Consider the following 20186-nt stretch of genomic DNA (forward strand, 5'->3'; position numbering starts at 1 on the left):
CAGTAAATTTATTGAATGTAAACTTCTGACCCACTGGAATTGTGATACAGGGAATAAGTTAAATAATCTGTCTGTAAACAATTGTTGGAAAAATGACTTGTGTCATGTACAAAGTAGATGTCCCAACCGACTTGCCAAAACTATAGTTTGTTAACAAGAAATTTGTGGAGTGGTTGAAAAGCGAGTTTGAATGACTAATGACAACCTATGTGTATGTAAACTTCCGACTTCAATGATAAATACACACACACACACTTAATCATGTTTTGTTGACCCGTAGAAAAAGTTGCGTATGAGAATTTGCTGATATGACAGCATTTGAGTGACACTTTGACAACAAAATGACAACCACAAAGGGAAAATGATTAACAACTTTTAATATAGTATCCTCGATAGTCAAATTGGCTTTGAGGTAGTTATCCAAAACATAAACACATAGACAGCTTTCCTGCTGCCCATGAGGGCCCACCACCCCATTCTTTGACAGTCTCATTTGACATTTTGCCAAATGTCAGCCTAACATGTCAGTTTTCAATCAATGAGGGAGTTTAATTAAGTGCACCCTGCTATGGTGCCCTTCTCAAATAAAACAATAATCTGCACTACTTGGCCATGTTGTCAACAAGGCAGCATCGTTCAGATACATATAACATCTATTGTCGTTGCTTAATCTACATCACTTCTGTTTAAAGCTGAATTCACCAACGGCTAAAATGGGGCACCTGGCTCACGCCCGGGAGGCAGTCCGGTTCCAAAACAAATGTAACCCATGCTAACCTGGTTCACCCGGGACATTAATATTACTCCCTCATATGTTCTGTGCAGCAGATATGTATCTGGCCAGAAAGTTCTTGACCTCGGAGATGTGCATGGTCTCCTTGATGGTGGTGTCGCGGCTGCGTACCTGCAGTAGGCCACTCTCAAGTGTGTTGTCACTGATCACCACAGTGAACAGCACCCCCATCTCATCATACCTGGGCACACAGGCACCAAACATAATACTTACAGTTGGGTCCCCACAGGGAAACGGTACAGCGTCTATCGAGATCACCTTCAGTGAAGTCAAACGTCAACATGTTACATAATTCTGTACACACCAAATTGCATGGCCACTAAATATGTGTGGCTTTTGATATCAAAATTCTATTGTATTCAGAATGCATCCAACAGTAGACAACACATGAAATCCGTTACATGAAATGATAAACCACAACATAAAGAAACTACCGTAATTTCCGGACTATTAAGCGCACCTGAATATAAGCCGCACCCACTGAATTAAAAAAAAATTGATTATTTTGAACATAAATAAGCCGCACATGTCTATAAGCCGCAGGTGCCTACCGGTACATTGACACAAATGAACTTTACACAGGCTTTAACGAAACACGGCTTGTAACAAAAATAAATAGGCTTTAACGAAACACGGCTTGTAACAAAAAATAAAAAAATAGCAGTAAGCTTTAGTTGTCTTTGCACTGAGTCAATTCCTCACACTGCTGTTTCCAACGTCTCATCATCGACTCATTAAGACCAAGCTCCCGTGCAGCAGCTCTATTTCCTTTTCCAACAGCCAGATCAATCGCCTTCAACTTGAAAGCTGCATCATATGCATTTCTCCGTGTCTTTGCCATGATGAGGGTGACAAAATGACTACCGTAATCAGAATGATGGGAAGTTTGAGAGCACTCGATTTAATCTAAACAGTAAACAAAAAAGTTGTTTGACCTTAACCCGTTCGGCAATTTAATTGGTCTAATGAAAGCTTCATGCCGCCAAAAAACTGAGCACGTCACAGAATGTGTTTTTTTGGAAAAAAAAAATTGAAAGCGGGAAAAATCCATATATTAGCCACGTCATTGTTTAAGCCGCGATGTTCAAAGCCTGGGAGAAAAGTTCCGGCTTATAGTCCGGAATTTACGGTATACTATCATGGTATGAAGAAGTTTTACTTTGTGTTCAGCTGCTCCATTGATGTTGGCATGGTTTCAAGATATCCAGGCCATGCAGAGACTCCCCCTTCCAAGAACTCCTTCAGCAAGCCTTCGCAAACCTAAGATGTAGAATACAATTTTATAACTACAATCAAACATAGTCCTATTGAATAACTTTGTGTATATCTCAATAGTTTCCTACCTGTCTTAGTTCCACAGTGGCTCCCCTTCCCATGTCCAAGGCCACTTTGACTGGAGACAAAATAGGATGGAGCTTCAAAACCTACAAGGGCAACATGATGTCAGTGTGTGTGTAGCACATTCTAACAATTTCCATCAGTTCAAAAAACAGAAGTAAGATGTTGGATGCTCAAGTTCTCACCCATGTTATCAGAGATGTGACCATACTAAAGCTAATGTGGAAGGACTTAGGTGTTTCACCTTTCTCTGCTGTAGCCTCTGTTTGCTGTCGACTTTCTTCACTTGCTGGAGTGAGTTGTACAGGTACGCCAACACTCCTCGCTCTACGTTTCCAGTTACGGAGATGGCATGGGGGACGACTGACTTCCTCCCATCTAGGCACTGTGAATGACAGACAGAAAAAATATGGATCACTGATAAGATTAATACAATCTTACTTTAATAACAAAAATATGTTTTATTGTCACATACACCGGATAAGTGCAGTGAAATGTGTTGTATTACAGGGTCAGCCATACTGCCCTACCAAGCAAAAAAATTGCTTTTATTTACTTTGGTTTCACAGAAACCTAGTGCAGTTACTGCTAATATGACCCCCATTTTCTCCAAAACACAATAGAAGCAGGATACTTGTCCACATGATTAAGCATGTATTTAATGTAGCAAGAAAGATAACTAATTTTCGACCAAATGAGCAGTTACTGCCTTTTTGCTTGTTAGGGCAGCATAGTAGCAAATTAGGGTTAAGTGCCTTGCTCAAGGGCACAGAGATTCTTCACCTTGTCAGCTTGGGTATTCAAACCAGAGACCTTTCGGTTAATGGCATAATGCTCTAACCGCTAGGCTACCTGCCGCCACACAACTGACCACAGGCGGCCAGTGGCACCTTAATTGAGGAGGACGGGCTCAAAGTAATGGCTGGAACAGAACTAATGGAATGGTATCGAACAAATCTAACACATGGTTTCCATGTGTTTAATATCATTCCATTCACTACATTCCAGCCATTGTTATGAGCCATCCTCCCCTCAGCAGCCTCCTGTTCAACTGACATATTGTGCAAAATGATTAAGATCTACTCCTAAGTTGTTTTATTGTGACAGCATAAGAGGGATAGGGTATTAACTGCAGTTTTGAACCTGCAGTAGAAGGCAGCATTACAATGACCTGTAGTTTGTTGCGAGCGCTGTTGTGCGTCTGCATCAACTCCGCATCCCCTCGGCTCAACAGAGTCTCCAGGGCCTCTTGGCCCCATGGGAAATTATACACAATTTTCACACCACGAGACGCCCGGCCTGCCAGCTCCTCTTCTGTTATGTCACTGCAGCTGAAGTCGGACGGGCCCAGGGCAAACTGGATCATAGATGAATGGAGGGACAGGATTGGATGGACAGAGAGATGAGATTAGAGAAAAGTACTTTACTATCCACATTAAGTCAAGTTGTCTTTCAGTATTACAAATATCAACATAGAAACAATGTCGTTTCTATAGATTTCAAATCAAGATTCAAATTGATGTTCAAGATCCAGATTAAATTTGCAGACAGAGAAACTGATCTTGACCACAATGTATTGAAATTGGATCAGAAAGTGACCCACCTTTCTCCACCACTGCAGCCGATGCCGTGCCCAGTAGTCCAGCCACTGTGAGCAGGTGCGGGGCGAGCAGAACCACACCAAAGAGGACTGGGTAACTTCATCTGGGCTGCCAGGAACGGACACACAGAATAGGGGTTAAAGGTAGACTCAGCAAAATGACATTGCCACAAGCAGCACCGCAGATATTGAGTTGAGCGATATGCAAGACTTTGCTCACACAGTCACACACAGCAAGTTCGCATACGCACAGGTTCGTGTCATGCTGTCGGAATGTCATAGGTACAGGACCAAAACAGTGGAGAAGTTGAACCTCGCGCTTCAGTGCTCTTAGTTGTTGCAGGAATTGAACCACTATGCTGTTTACTTTCTGAATGTACGTCATATCGCTGAGTCTACCTTTAAAGCGCACAACTACTCTTTAGTCTGCTATGCCCAGGTGTTATTATAGCAATCTGCCATCTCAAACACAAGGACGTATGACTTAGGTTAAATCTATTCTCAATTAAATCTATTTGCACTTTGAATAAGCACAATGGTAAATGATCACAGTGCAGGTGAATGGTTCATGTGATTTGAGGGAGGAGTTAGCCTCACCAACTAGGTCCACCTGATGGCTGGAAGCACAATCCGGTCTCAGCCAGGCCGAACGGCAGCTTTCTGTTCACTAGCTCCAAAGAGGGCACATATTGCTCCAAAGCACCTGGACAGGAGGGAAGAGCATTGACCATGTTAGCCTGGAAACCTAACGTTGAATTTAATTTAACTCTACGAGTTGATTTCTATGTACTGAAGCATGCGCACAAGTAAAAATAGCAGAGGTGTTCAATACAAACACCTAATGATAGTTACCTTGGAAAAGACTAGTTCGAACAGATGCACCATTCTGGATATGGGTCTGTAGCTCCTGAATAAGTTGGTCCTTGCTTAGCTCTCTCTGGGAAAGTATTTGACGTAGGTTCTTGGTGTCAACAACCCTCAATTGTCCATCCCTCTCGGTAGTTCTGCCCTTACTAGTGTGTAGAGTGCTTATGCCAAACACCTCTGCCCTGAAGCCTATCACAGAGTTCCACCATTGTTCAAGAATGTTCTTTTTAAGTTCCATACCAAGTGGTCCATATCCACAGTTGGTTCCGCGCTGAAAAGAATCTCTATGAAGTTGGCCAGAAGCTATGTAATACCTGTCAGTGCATAGCTGCATCAGTGTTTTGGTGTGGTCGGAGTCCTCAGCGACAGACCTGACAGGAGTTGCAGTACTGCAGCCCCTGCAGTGATGAAGCACAAAAGATATCCTGCAGCATAGTGAGGTTCTTGGTATATTCTCACATCTCCAGATGAGTCGTCTAACACAGTAAGTGAGCATGTTCAGTGGTCACTAATTTCGTTATTGAAAAGAAGTTATGCACACGTCAAGCTGCAATTTACCTAGCAATGCATTGCGTGCGGTCTCACATTTTAGAAATCATTCCGAGGCTGAAATCACGTTAGAAAAGGACATTTGAAAGTGAATGCAGTTGCCTGCGAATTAAACCACGAGTAGTTTCGGCAAAGCCTGGCAACTTAATATAAATATTATTATATTTCTGAAATACTTGCAACCATGTGTAAAGCGTAAACTGGGCGCACCCGGAAGTAAAGCTATGTATACGTCACTTCCGTGTCGACATGAAAACGAGACAAGTTCTCATCTATTACCTTACGGTTATACTTGTGCAATTAGGATTGTTTGCTATATTATTTTGTGGCATGATTTGTTTTAAAAGAAAATCCACTAAGATTAAATGCTGGATGAATACTCAATAGAACAATGAATCACCACAAAACTTGAATTTAATTGTTTTATTTGAAGGCCCATGCATGTCCCCCAAGTAAGATCTTAACATATCACTTTAAACATACCACTAACTCAAATCTGCATTTCTTAGTAAAAATAAATTACTGAGGAATGTAACAAATAAAAACAGTCAAGGAGACGTGCACCAGTTAAAGATGCACTTCAACAGCCCCATTGGGACTCATTTCAATGCTTGGGGTTACTGAAGAATTCCAACCCTGCTGTAAGCAAAAAAAGTTAAACAGTACAAAGGATAATAATAATAATATTAATATAAGATTTGAAGACGAGGGTGAAAAAAATTGTGGTTTGGTTGTGAATTGTGCACACAATCGACACCTAGTCAGTTACTGTGGGAAAGGTGGAGGCATAGAGTAGGGAACCATGGGTTGTTGGGGCTGCTGTGCCTGTGGGTTAAAGGGGAACGGCGGGCGACCCATGCCATTTGGGGCAGCCGCCTGCGCAGCTCCAAACTGTGGAGGGGCCTGGAAGTTCTGGCCGCCCGAACGCACCCACCTGGTTGGTGGAGCCGAAGCTAGCCTGTCCGTTGCTGCCGTAGCTGTTGCCGTAGCTGCCGCCAGAGCTAGCGCCCTTGTCATAGGTGCTACCCCCGTAGCCCACTCCGTTTTGGGTTTTTGCGCCGAAGGCACTCTTTGGTCCCCCACTGAACCCCCTGTCGCTATCCTTGTCCCTGTAACTACCACCACCACCACCGTAACTCCTCCCCCCAGAATACCTATCTCGTCGGTCATCCCTAAAGCCACCTCTTCCCCCCCCCTCCACGACCTGGAAAACAAGACAAAAAACAAGAGACAGGGCAGTGGTGAGACTGGTAGCAGTGATGGGTGGCGTGAAGACATTTAAACTAAAATGATATTTGACAAATATGGTGAGAACAAGGTGGGCCATCTTCGTATTTAATTTTTAAGAACCTCTGCCCCAAAACCCTTCAAATAGATTTCTTATCTAGAAAATCGAAATGTATGCAGATGTAACCACAGCCTTGTTCGCGTCTCACCCGCCATAGGAATTACCTCCTCTGGCCTCTGCCATCTGGAGAAGCTTGGGGTTGATAGCCTGGTTAGCTTCGCGGAGCACAGCTATGAGGTCACTGGCCTGTTTCATGTTGTTGGGGGTGAAGAAGGTGTAGGCGGTGCCTGTTTTTTGACTGCGGGCCGTGCGTCCAATGCGGTGGATATAGTCCTCAGAGGAGTTAGGATAGTCATAATTTATGACAAATTTCACATCCTCCACATCTGTAAAGTGTTGCAGTGTGGCAAAAAGGACACCATACAGGATTTTGCACACCACAACAGCCAGACCAAAGGACAAGGTTAGCATAGAGAATGGAGAGCTAAAAAGGTTCCAGAGACTGGATTCTTAGCTGAGCTGCAAAGAACGGGGTTAACCAACACAATCCAAGAAAAACGTTCTACTCCATGGGAATACTACTGTGGGAAGAGAGAAACGAGATGCACACTCCGTTTGCTTACCATATCAAAAAAATCCTAAGGCATTCTCCCTCCCTTTTTTAACCAGGGGAGGAAAAGAACTGGATTTGAAGTCTTACCATTAAGGAGTATGCATTCACTAGTCCTTTCCCAATGCAGCGAACTCCCCCACAAATTGTCAAGTGACATCCAGGAGCTTCTACGCAGTAGGGCCGCTATGTGCACTGTTGCCTCCTCGTGTGCCAATATAGGACCTTTCAGTTGGTATGGGTTCTGAAGGTCCTTTTTCCCAGTCACACTCATAAGAAGCTTGCTAATAAAGGCCTCACTGCACGTCTTGCCAAGACCGAATAGACCAAGTACTAATTTGAGGGGGGACCCAAAAAAGGCAAAAATGAAAAAGGTCCAAGTATTGACCCCTGTGGTGCCCCTCAGAGAGCATAGAGCACCCCGCCCCATCAGTCTCGTCTAGGCAAGATCTTCCCAGAAGCCAGTGTTCGTTCACTTGAGAAAATGTCTCTCGTTGGCAGGTCTCGACATGACTTTAAAAAGCAGGCGAGGGAGGAACTTTGGTTTTTGAAGCTCTTCTATTTTTCACTTTCTCTAGATGTTCCCATAGCCCCTTAAACACGTGCCAGTTTCTCATCAATTTCGATTCGACAACAGTAAGTTGAAAACTGCTCTCTCCATTTCAAGAAAACCAGTGCTTTGAGTGAGGGAGAAAAATATATAGCAATGGAAAGCTGTGACATTCGCAACGCCCATGCTTTTTTGGGGACAAGCTCCGCAACTAACAGAATCGCTCCAAATCTCAAAACAGTGACTTGCAATACAGTGCCCTCTACAAAACGCATGCAAGGCAAATGGTCACGTCAAGCGTTTGTGTGTGTAACGTTTCAGTTGGAAACGTCTCGACGAAGGCATTTTTCAGGTAAAAATCCATGGACAGAGAACAAATAATGTCATGTATAAAAAATAAAAAAAAGATATCAGAAACAAGGCTTAGCCACACTGCCTTGACTTGAGGATTACTGGCACACAGAGCTTTCACCTCTCTAGGCCCACTGGGTGGCAGCCAGTGGGGCAACTTCATTTCCAATATGTCCTCCTTCCCCCTCGAGGCCTGGGACTTGTCATGCCTAGGCCCTGCCACAAAGACTGCACCTTTAGGTGAGAAACTCAGAAAATGCATAGAAGTTAAAGAAAGCCAAAACCACTTTCTTTAAAAAGTGAAAATATTGAGGAAAACAACCAAAGGGTTTAACCAAAGCCATACTGACCTAGACCGCGGGAGGCCACGTCAGTGGCGATGAGGATGGGGGCCTTGCCGTATTTGAACTCTGTGGAAAGATCGACTTCAATTATACAAGTCCATAACATTGTTGTGACAAACTTAAGAATATATATATATAAAAAATATTTCAGGCATACCATTGAGAACCCAGTCTCTCTCCTGCTGGCTCTTGTCTCCGTGGATACCCATTGCTGGCCAGCTATAACAGACAAACATGGACATCAGAGGCATGACACATTACATGGAGAATGATTTACCAGTTAACCTGTTGGGGTGTAGGGGGCAGTATTTTCACGGCCGGATGAAAAACGTACCCAATTTAAACAGGTTACTACTCTGGCCCAGAAAGTAGAATATGCATATCATTAGTAGATTTGGATAGAAAACACTCTGAAGTTTCTAAAACTGTTTGAATTGTGTCTGAGTATAACAGAACTCATATGGCAGGCAAAAACCTGAGAAAAATCCAAGCAGGAAGTGGAAAGTCTGAGAACTGTAGTTCTTTTGATTCTCTATCGAAACTACAGTGTCTGTGGGGTGACGTTGCACTTCCTAAGGCTTCCATTGGCTGTCAACAGCCTTCAGAAAGTGGTTTGAGCATTCTCCTGTCACTGGGCAGATAATAGGAGCTCAGTCACTGAGTGGACTGCCTGGAGACAAAGGGATTGGATATGCTCGGTCCCGCGAGCACGACGCTCCTTCTTTTCCTTCTTGAATGAATATGCTATTGTCCAGTTGGAATATTATCGCAATTTTACATTAAAAATACCATAAAGATTGATTTTAAACAGCGTTTGACATGCTTCTAAGTACGGTAATGGAACATTTTGACTTTTCGTCTCTGGTACCTTTGGATAGTGACCTGAACGCACGAAGAAAACGGAGGTATTTGGACATTACATTTTTACATTTACATTTTAGTCATTTAGCAGACGCTCTTATCCAGAGCGGCTTACAGTAGTGAATGCATACATTTCATACATATTTTTTTTCTGTGCTGGCCCCCCGTGGGAATCGAACCTACAACCCTGGCGTTGCAAACACCATGCTCTACCAATTGAGCTACAGGGAAGGACATAAATATGAATTATTGCGAACAAAAACAACATTTCTTGTGGAAGTAGCAGTCCTGGGAGTGCATTCTGACGAAGATCAGCAAAGGTAATACAATATTTCTAATACTAATTCTGAGTTTAGGTTGCCCCGAACTTGGCGGGTGTCTGTATAGCTCGCTGTGATGGCTGAGCTATGAACTCAGAATATTGAAAAATGTGCTTTCTCCGTAAAGCTATTTTAAAATCTGACAGGGGTTGCATCCAGGAGTAGTCTATCTATAATTCATTAAATAATTGTTATACATTTGGTCAACGTTTATGATGAGTATTTTTGTAAATTGATGTGCACATTCACAGGACGTTTTGGTGGGAATACATTTTCTGAACATCACGCGCCAATGTAAAATGCTGTTTTTGGATATAAATATGAACTTTATCAAACAAAACATACATGTATTGTGTAACATAATGTCCTAGGAATGTCATCTGATGGAGATCGTCAAAGGTTAGTGCTTCATTTAGCTGTGTTTTGGGTTTTATTGACACATGTCCTTGCTTGGAAAATGGCTGTGTGATTATTTTTGTCTATGTACTCTAACATAATCTAATGTTTTTCTTTCGCTGTAAAGCCTTTTTGAAATCGGACAATGTGGTTACATCAAGGAGAAGTGTATCTTTAAAATGGTGTAAAATAGTTGTATGTTTGAGAAAGTTGAATTATGACATTGTTGTTTTTGAATTTGCCGCCCTGTTATTTCAATGGCTGTGTCCCGCAGGCTAGTGTCCCAAGTAGCCCATAGAAGTTAAATGAGACATGTGATGACACTTACCCATCTCGTCTCATCCTCCTGGTTAGCTCATCGCAGCGTCTCTTGGTCTCAGTAAAGATGATGGTCTTGTTCTCCTTCTCACTCATGATCTCTTCCAGCAGCCGGAGGAGTCTTAAGTGGAAAGACAAGAGACCGGGTTTAAATTGACATGACTCACACTATCCTGGATGAGACAAATGAATGACCAATTGACGAGTTCTTCTGTTTGAATTCCTTCAATTACGAAACAGTGTAAATGTGACGTTTGGCTTTGCTGACGAGGAATGGGTCACTCACTTGTCATCCTTCTCTCCGTCGTTGCACACGTCCACTATCTGCAGGATGTTGTGGTTGGCGCTGAGCTGCAGAGCGCCCACGTTGATTTGGACGTACTGCTTCAGGAAGTCCTCAGCCAGCTGGCGCACCTCCTTGGGCCAGGTGGCACTCCACATGAGGGTCTGACGATCCGGCTGAGAGAAGAACAGAGAAAATAGATTATTTAAAGGATTTGATAAAATACTAAATGGCTGATCCTACAGGAAAATCGAATCAAATTCTATTTGTCACATGCACCGAATACAACTTCGGTGCATATATGACCATGAAACGCTTATTTACAAACACTTAACCAACAATGCAGTTCAAGAAATAGAGTTCATAAAATATTTAATAAAGAAGCTAAAGTTTAAAAAAATTAAATCCATAAAAGGGGGTATCGGTACCGAGTCAATGTGCAGGGGTACAGGTTAGTCATGTTATGCAGACTCTGCAATGATTTGTCAAAGTCCAATGGGAATTCTGCCAATTGAAATCAGCAGCAAGTATTGAGCAAGTCTACAAATCATTGCGGGAATGAGCCTTTATACTGAAGAATTCTAGCCAAAGGAATTGTGTTGACTCAAAGCCACATACTCTAATTTGGTCCACAATTTTGCGGATTTGGGGCTCGAAGCCCATATCCAGCATACGGTCAGCCTCGTCCAGCACAAGGTAGGTACACCTGCGAAGGTTGGTCTTCCCAGCCTCCAGAAAGTCAATGAGACGCCCTGGGGTGGCAATACAGATCTCAACACCTAGGGGGGGAAACAGACAACACTCACTCAGATGTCTGCCTCTATCACCAAAATTATTTCATACAGAACCAACGTATTGAGCAAACAAATGAAAGCAAAACAAAAGTGGTGGATAGATACCTCTCTCAAGGTCCCGAATCTGGGGTCCTTTGGGGGCTCCACCATAGACGCAGACTGACTTCAGGCGGGAGGCCCTGCCATACTCAGCGGCAACCTGCTGCACCTGCTGAGCCAGCTCACGGGTCGGGGCCAGCACCAAACACTGAGAGACAAAGATAGAGACAAGTGTTATTCAGCTGGACTCAACCTGTAAAAACTAATAAGGATGTTCTCTATCCAAGAGGCTTATGGTGTACTTACTATAGGTCCGTCTCCATGCTCCAAGAATGGCTGGTGTTGAATGTGCACGATTGCAGGCAGCAGATACTGTGAGGGGGGGGGAAACTGAGCTCAAATGGTTCAACTGCACAAATATGTACCAGAAAGAAGCTACTAAGAGTAGTTTTAAATCAATGTACTTACAGCAAGGGTTTTACCGGAGCCTGTCTGGGCAATGCCCACCATGTCTTTCCCACTGAGGGCCAGAGGCCAGCCCTGAGCCTGGATAGGAGTTGGCTCAGCCCATCCTTGTTTGGCAATCACATCCATCACATAATCTGAAAAAAACAAACAAAGTTAGATTACATATAAGATTCAATTCCACCATTTTATACAACCAGCTTGTTCTTAAGCAAAGTTGGAAGAGCAGTTTTACTCACTTGGAAAATTGGCCTCGTGAAACTTCATCATGGGCTTAGGGCAGTCTCTGCCTTTCACTGTTACGTCTTTACTTCTCAGGTAGTTCTCCACCTCTTGCTGCAATTAGACGCATAAAAAGGTTGTTCATAGGCAAAGACCATTTGAATCAAAAGGTTTAGACCACACTCAAAATCAGACAGAAAGAACTGCCTGGGTCACTTACAGGTGGTCTGCGGGTCACATCCGGGTGCTCCTGGTAGAAGTTCTTCTCGAACTTTGGGAGCTCATCCATGTTCCAGTGTTTTTTGCGCAGCCTTTCGCCTGGGTTGCCAAATTTCCCCTGAGGTGGTCCACCCCTACTGCCACCACCGCCGCCTCCAAAACGAGGTGCACCTCCATACCTGAAATAGTAGGGGGAACAACCTAATATTAGATGACTGTGCATACAGTGAATGCTGGGTTGAAGTCAGATAGTTATGCCAGCTACAATGAGGAACTGATACCCCACATTCCCCCATGAGTTTGCATGGCTTGATGAGTACTACAACAGCTAGCATAACATAGGTTCCCTTTGTCCAACGTTACTCCTTAGTGTTCCATTAATGGACAAATTGGCTCTGGAAGCCAAACACTCCATCTAAACGTGAATTGGTTATAGACACAAATCCGTCTACTTTAATCAGGTCAAAATAATTTCACAAACAGAAAATATACTAACTGTAAACTGTTTAACAGTTGCAGCCGACAGTATTTTTCAGTGTCATCTGTCTTCCGTTTACAAAACAGGTGTTCTGAGACACAGATAGCTAAATAGTGCAGGTAGTCCACTCTCTCTTCCGTAATCAAGCGCTGTAACATGGCCGTGTGGGTACCCGAACCCAATAAATGTGTGTATCAATTTCGCCAATATGAAAGATAAAGTTATGTTTCCAAACCCATACCGCAATCGATGCATTTAAATTTTAAGATCGAGCGTCGTGGCTCTTATCTTTACACTTAATTACAATTTAGCATTAACACTGGATTGATAGATGAGCAGAAGATGAATGTGCAAGTAGAGATACTGGGGTGCACAGGAGCAAAAAAAATAAATAACAATATGGGGATGAGGTAGTTGGGGGGCTATTTACAGATGGTCTGTGTACAGGTGCAATGATCGGTTAGCTGCTCTGACAGCTGATGCTCAAAGTTAGTGAGGGAGATATAAGACTCCAGCTTCAGTGATTTTTGTAATTCGTTCCAGTCACTGGCAACAGAGAACTGGAAGGAAAGGCGGCTAAATGAGGAGTTGGCTTTGGGGATGACCAGTGAAATATACCTGCTGGGGCGAGTGCGACGGGTGGGTGCTGCTATGGTGACCAGTGAGCTAAGATAAGGCGGGGCTTTACCTAGCAAAGACTTAGATGACCTGGAGCCAGTGGGTTTGGCGATGAATATGAAGCAAGTGCCAGCCAACGAGAGCATACAGGTCGCAGTGGTGGGTAGTATATGGGGCTTTGGTGACAAAACGGATAGCACTGTGATAGACCACATCCAATTTGCTGAGTGCTTGAGGCTTTTTTGTAAAATGATCGCCGAAGTCAAGGATCGATAGGAGTCAGTTTTACGAGGGTATGTTTTGCAGCATGAGTGAAGGATGCATTGTTGCAAAATAGGAAGCCGATTCTAGATTAAAATTTTGGATTGGAGATGCTTAATGTGAGCCTGGAAGGAGAGTTTAGTCTAACCAGACACCTAGGCATTTGTAGTTGTACACATATTCTAAGTCAGAACCGTCCAGAGTAGTGATGCTAGACGGGCGGGCAGCGATCGGTTGAAGAGCATGCATTTAGTTTTACTAGCATTTAAGAGCAGTTGGAGGCCACGGAAGGAGAGTTGTATGGCATTGAAGCTCATCTGGAGGTTATTTTACAGTGTCCAAAGAAGGGCCAGAAGTATACAGAATGGTGTCGCCTGCTGAGGTGGATCAGAGACTCACCAGCAGCAAGAGCGACATCATTGATGTATACAGAGAAAACAGTTGGCCCAAGAATTGAACCCTGTGGCACTCCCATAGAGACTGCCAGAGGCCCGGACAACAGGCCATCTGATTTGACTGAACTATCTGAAAAGTAGTTGGTGAACCAGGCGAGGCAGTCATTTGAGAAACCAAGGCTGTTGAGTCTGCCGATAAGAATGCGGTGATTGACAAAACCCTTGGCCAGGTCGATGAAGACGGCTGCACAGTACTGTCTTTTATCGATGGAGGTTATGATATCGTTTAGAACCTTGAGCGTGGCTGAGGTGCACCCATGACCAGTTCAGAAACCAGATTGCATAGCGGAGAAGGTACGGTGGGATTCGAAATGGTTTGTTCACTTGGCTTTCGAAGACCTTAGAAAGGCAGGGTAGGATAGATATAGGTCTGTAACAGTTTGGGTCTAGAGTGTCTCCCCCTTTGAAGAGGGGGATGACCGCGGCAGCTTTCCAGTCTTTAGGGATCTCAGACGATACGAAAGAGAGGTTGAACAGGCTAGTAATAGGGGTTGCAAGAATTGCGGTGGATCATTTTAGAAAGAGGGGGTCCAGATTGTCTAGCCCGGCTGGTTTGTAGTGGTCCAGATTTTGCAGCTCTTTCAGAACATCAGCTATCTGGATTTGGGTGAAGGAGAAATGGGGGAGGCTTAGGCAAGTTGCTGTGGGGGGTGCAGGGCTGTTGACCGGGGTAGGGGTAGCCAGGTGGAAAGCATGGCCAGCTGTAGAAAAATGCTTATTGAAATTCTCAATTATCGTGGATTTATCGGGGGTGACAGTGTTTCCTAGCTACAGTGGGCAGCTGGGAGGAGGTTCTCTTATTCTCCATGGACTTTACAGTGTCCCAGAACTTTTTGGCTTTGTGCTACAGGATGCAAATTTCTGTTAGGAAAGCAAAGGCTAGCTTTTTCAAACTGCCTGTGTATATTGGTTCCTAACTTCCCTGAAAAGTTGCATATCGCGGGGCTATTTGATGCTAATGCAGTACGCCACCGGATGTTTTTGTGCTGGTCAAGGGCAGTCAAGTCTGGAGTGAACCAAGGGCTATATCTGTTCTTAGTTCTAGATTCTTTGAATGGGGCATGCTTATTTAAGATGGTGAGGAAAGCACTTTTAATTACATGTGTAATGGAACTGAGAGCCACGATCAAGGGCTGGATAGCAGTGACCCATTTGCTTACACATGCAAAGATGTGGTAGGTATAACTACATTCGTTTCTGCGTCACGTTTAAACCAGTTTAGCTGCCATTTTAATTCCGGCCGGTAGAGGAGGAACAAAGGGAACCGGCCGGCATTTTGATTCGAAACAATTTGCAACATCCAAGCTGACCAAACATTCCAGGGTTCTTATTTTATGCACCGATGTGCAAGTGTGGTGAATATGGTTATTATATCAAATATAGCATAGGCCTGTGAGAATCTCCCATCGCTAACGCGTTATTGTAGGTAGCTAATGTTAACTGCCAGCTAAACATTTGCCCGACCTGCTTGTTACATCAATTAGATCAGGCAAAATGTACTTTAACAATTGATTAGGGTTCAAAGAAGTCGTATTAACATTGCACATCAAGCCAATGGCATGGATAAACAAAACGTACCTAGCTAGCTACAGTACCGCGTTAAAACTAACCATCGCACCGTCTTTTCCTAGCTAACGACGTTAGCTAAACAGACATTAGCGTTACCTACTTACCCCCTGTCTCTGCCACGATCTCTGTCTGAAAATCCAGGCATGGTTTAGCAGAGTATGAAAGTAACAAATGGTAACCACGTCTATATCTCTAAACCAATCTGTGATAAATACAAGTGGATAATCTACAAGTGCGACACGAAAATCGAAATACCGGCAGACAAATGTCAGTCAAAACGGTGTACTAGCTCATAACACATTGGAACATATCAACGCGCATGTGTCTGGTACTACTTTTTCTCCTTATTTGGTCACGGAAGTTAGCTGATTGGCACAGTTTGACGTTTTTACAATAACCTTCATTACTTGAGCCAAATTAAGTACTAATGTATTACTTTATTCAACATGGACAATGTATAAATCATTTTAAAACAGTAATGCAGGTAGTAGACGCAATATTGTGTTTACACAGGAACACTACATTAGCTACAACTTCTACTCAATAGTCTACTGAAAGAAGCAATTTACCGCAAAATTGATGGGAACCAAATATGTACAAAAGCAAATAGTGACCACCCCCAACGTTTGCAATTAACACCTATCTTCAAATCAAATTTTACCAATGTTCATTTTAATGCAGTCAACAAATAATGGATACCAAAGTCAGTAACGTTACAGTATTATGATGGGCAGAAACTGCTTCTCTAATACAAAACCCAGATCACACATGTAGGCGATGTTAAGGCGACTTTGGCTACCAAAGTCATGCGCAGAATCACGTCATCGGGTTTAACGGACTGCGCATGTGCAGGCAGTCAAATCAGAAGGCACTTCTTCCATATACAGATGTTGTTGTTTTTTAACGAAAATTAAAAAGTGTCAGTTTGTCACTTTCACGAGATTGGAGTAATAACATGTTTGTGTCTTTAGATTTCGAGAAAATGAACAACTAAGGAATAATGTTTCACTTCTGTCATTAGCAGGTTTCCATAAACCAAGGTTTATTCGACAAAAGCAATGTTGCCCCCCACCCCCAAAAACATTTTTATCTGTTCGACAGGGGTGGATTTTTATTTTGTCAAACTTACTTTAAAAAAAATTATTTAACCTTTACTTAACTAGGCAAGTCAGTTAAGAACAAATTGTTATTTACAGTGACGCCTACCAAAAGGCAAAAGGCCTCCTGCAGGGACAGGGCTTGGTATAAAAAAAAATATATATATATAAATATAGGACAAAACACACATCACAACAAGAGAGACAAAACAACATTTCATAAAGAGAGACCTAAGACAACAACATAGCAAGGCAGCAACACATGACAACACAGCAGGGTAGCAGAACAAACCATGGTACAAACATTATTGGGGATAGTCAACAGCACAAAGGTCAAGAAGGTAGAGACAACAATACATCACACAAAGCAGCCACAACTGTCAGTAAGAGCGAGCATGATTGAGTCTTTGAATGAAGAGATTCAGATAAAGCTGTCCAGTTTGAGTGTTTGTTGCAGCTCGTTCCAGTTGCTAGCTGCAGCGAACTGAAAAGAGGAGTGACCCATGGATGTGTGTGCTTTGGGGACCTTTAACAGAATGTGTATGGCAGAACGGGTGGAGGATGAGGGCTGCAGGAGATATCTCAAGAGGGAGTGAGGCCTAAGAGGCCAGTGAGTCTTGCGACGGGTATACAAAGATGACCAGTTTACAGAGGAGTATAGAGTGCAGTGATGTGTCCGATCAGGAGCATCGGTGGCAAATCTGATGGCCGAATGGTAAAGAACATCTAGCTGCTCGAGAGCACCCTTACCTGCCGATCTATAAATTATGTCTCCGTAATCTAGCATAGGTAGGATGGTCATCTGAATCAGAGTTAGTTTGGCAGCTGGGGTGAAAGAGGATCGATTACGATAGAGTAATAAGTAATAATAACAATTATTAATAATAATTATTAATAATTAATAATAATAATAAGTAACCAAGTCTAAATGTAACTGTAGCCTGCAGCTTTCATATGTGCTGAGAGAAGGACAGTGTACCATCTAGCCATACTCCCAAGTACTTGTATGAGGTGACTACCTCAAGCTCTAAACCTTCAGAGGTAGCAATAACACCTGTGGTAAGAGGGGCATTCTTCTTACCAAACCACATGACCTTTGTTTTGGAGGGGTTTAGAACAAGGTTATGGGTAGAGAAATCTTGTTGGACACTAAAAAAGCTTTGTTGTCGAGCATTTAGCACAAAATCCAGGTAGGGGCCAGCTTAGTATAAGACTGTATCATCTGCATATAAATGGATGAGAGAGCTTTCTACTGCCTGAGCTAAGTTGTTGATGTAAATTTAGAAGAGCGTGAGGCCTAGGATTGAGACTTAGGGTACTCCCTTGGTGACAGGCAGTGGAGGAGACAGCAGATTTTCTGACTTTATACATTGCACTCTGAGAGAGGTACAGTTGAAGTCGGAATTTTACATACACCTTAGCCAAATACATTTCAACTCAGTTTTTCACAATTCCAGATATTTAATCATGTTAAAAATTCCCTGTCTTAGGTCAGTTAGGATCACCACTTTATTTTAAGAATGTGAAATGTCAGAAGGATGATTTTTTTCAGATTTGATTTCTTTCATCACATTCCCAGTGGGTCAGAAGTTTACATACACTCAATTAGTATTTGGTAGCATTGCCTTTAAATTGTTTAACTTGGGTCAAACGTTTTGGGTAGCCTTCCACAAGCTTCTCACAATAAGTTGGGTGAATTTTGGCCCATTCCTCCTGACAGAGCTGGTGTAACTGAGTTAGGTTTGTAGGCCTCCTTGCTCGCACACGCCTTTTCAGTTCTGCTCACACATTTTCTATAGGATTGAGGTCAGGGCTTAGTGATGGCCACTCCAATACCCTGACTTTGTTGTCCTTAAGCCATTTTCCCACAACTTTGGAAGTAGGCTTGGGGTCATTGCCCATTTGGGAAACCCACTTGCGACCAAGCATTAACTTCCTGACTGATGTCTTGAGATGTTGCTTCAATATATACACATAATTTTCCTTCTACATGATGACAACTATTTTTTGAAGTGCACCAGTCCCTCCTGCAGCAAAGCACCCCCACAACATGATGCTGCCACCCCCTGTGCTTCACGGTTGGGATGGTGTTCTTCGGCTTGTAAGCCTCCCCCTTTTTCCTCCAAACATAACAGTGGTCATTATCGCCAAACAGTTCTATTTATGTTTCATCAGACCAGAGGACATTTCTCCAAAAAGTACAATCTTTGTTCCCATGTCCAGTTGCAAACCGTAGTCTGGCTTTTTCATGGCGGTTTTGGAGCAGTGGCTTCTTCCTTGCGAAGCAGCCTTTCAGGTTATGTTGATATAGGACTCATTTTATTGTGGATATAGATACTTTTGTACCTGTTTCCTCCAGCATCTTCACAAGGTCCTTTGCTGTTGTTCTGGGATTGATTTGCACTTTTCGCACCACAGTACGCTCATCTCTAGGAGACTGTACGCGTCTCCTTCCTGAGCGGTATGACGGCTGCGTGGTCCCATGGTGTTTATACTTGTGTACTATTGTTTGTACAGATGAACATGGTACCTTCAGGCATTTGGAAATTTCTCCCAAGGATGAACCAGACTTGTGGAGGTCTACAATTTTTTTTCAGAGGTCTTGCCTGATTTCTTTTGATTTTCCCATGATGTCAAGCAAAGAGGCACTGAGTTTGAAGGTAGGCCTTGAAATACATGCACAGGTACACCTCCAATTGTCTGAAATGATGTCAATTAGCCTATCATTAGCTTCTAAAGCCATGACATCATTTTCTGGAATTTTCCAAGCTGTTTAAAGGCACAGTCAACTTAGTGTATGTAAACTTCTTACCCACTGGAATTGTGATACAGTGAGTTATAAGTGAAATAATCTGTCTGTAAACAATTGTTGGAAAAATGACTTGTGTCATGCACAAAGTAGCTAACTGACTTGCCAAAACTATAGTTTGTTAACAAGAAATTTGTGGAGTGGTTGAAAAACTAGTTTTAATGACTCCAACCTAAGTGTATGTAAACTTCCAACTTCAACTGTTAGCAGCCCAGGCCAAAGACCCCTCAGAGACACCAATACTCCTTAGCCGGCCCACAAGAATGGAATGGTCCACCGTATCAAAAGCTTTGGCCAAGTCAATAAAAATAGCAGCACAATATTGCTTAGAATCAAAGGCTATGGTGACATCATTGAGGACCTTTAACGTTGCAGTGACACATCCATAACCTGAGCGGAAACCAGATTGCATACCGAAGAGAATACTATAGACAGAAAATACTATAGACAAAAAACTATCAAGAAAGCCAGTCAGTTGATTATTGACAAGTTTTTCCAACACTTTTGATAAGCAGGGCAAAATAGAAATAGGCCTATAACATTTAGGATCAGCTTGATTTTCATTGAAAGCATGTCTAAGAAGCAGTAGTTCTGTTCTATGTGCCTATTTCTATGCTTCCTGTTAAGTTTCATACACAAGCTGAAAACAATATTTTTGGTTATGGGAAAATATATTTTACAGCAGTTTAGAT

General features: G+C 42.8%; 2 protein-coding genes across 5 annotated transcripts; both read right to left on the reverse strand.

Annotated features, from left to right (window-relative positions):
- Window positions 1-360: 360 nt before the first annotated feature.
- LOC106564905 (DNA polymerase subunit gamma-2, mitochondrial) lies at window positions 361-5380 on the reverse strand. Of its 3 annotated transcripts, XM_014131405.2 has the most exons (8): window positions 4584-5380; window positions 4329-4434; window positions 3735-3840; window positions 3303-3488; window positions 2376-2516; window positions 2137-2217; window positions 1953-2053; window positions 361-974 (listed from the first exon to the last, which is right to left on the reverse strand). In XM_014131405.2, exons 1-8 carry the CDS (start codon window positions 5092-5094, stop codon window positions 809-811), a joined length of 1398 nt encoding a protein of 465 aa, XP_013986880.1. In that variant the 5' UTR covers window positions 5095-5380; the 3' UTR covers window positions 361-808. The 3 variants fall into 3 exon arrangements, with proteins under 3 accessions (XP_013986880.1, XP_013986882.1, XP_045547225.1); XM_014131407.2 differs by lacking the exons at window positions 4329-4434; window positions 4584-5380 and adding an exon at window positions 3983-4261; XM_045691269.1 differs by lacking the exons at window positions 4329-4434; window positions 4584-5380 and adding an exon at window positions 3983-4233 and having other exon boundaries at window positions 3735-3835.
- A 175-nt stretch (window positions 5381-5555) lies between these two features.
- LOC106564904 (probable ATP-dependent RNA helicase DDX5) lies at window positions 5556-15935 on the reverse strand. 2 transcript variants are annotated; one of them, XM_045691268.1, is made up of 13 exons: window positions 15693-15935; window positions 12209-12386; window positions 12006-12102; window positions 11770-11903; window positions 11608-11673; window positions 11368-11509; window positions 11087-11247; window positions 10472-10644; window positions 10196-10306; window positions 8448-8509; window positions 8297-8356; window positions 6584-6821; window positions 5556-6351 (listed from the first exon to the last, which is right to left on the reverse strand). In XM_045691268.1, exons 1-13 carry the CDS (start codon window positions 15731-15733, stop codon window positions 5913-5915), a joined length of 1902 nt encoding a protein of 633 aa, XP_045547224.1. In that variant the 5' UTR covers window positions 15734-15935; the 3' UTR covers window positions 5556-5912. The 2 variants fall into 2 exon arrangements, with proteins under 2 accessions (XP_045547224.1, XP_013986879.2); XM_014131404.2 differs by having other exon boundaries at window positions 6600-6821; window positions 15693-15934.
- Window positions 15936-20186: the final 4251 nt, after the last annotated feature.

Source organism: Salmo salar, chromosome ssa12 (genome assembly GCF_905237065.1).
Source record: "Salmo salar chromosome ssa12, Ssal_v3.1, whole genome shotgun sequence".
NCBI lineage: Eukaryota > Metazoa > Chordata > Actinopteri > Salmoniformes > Salmonidae > Salmo > Salmo salar.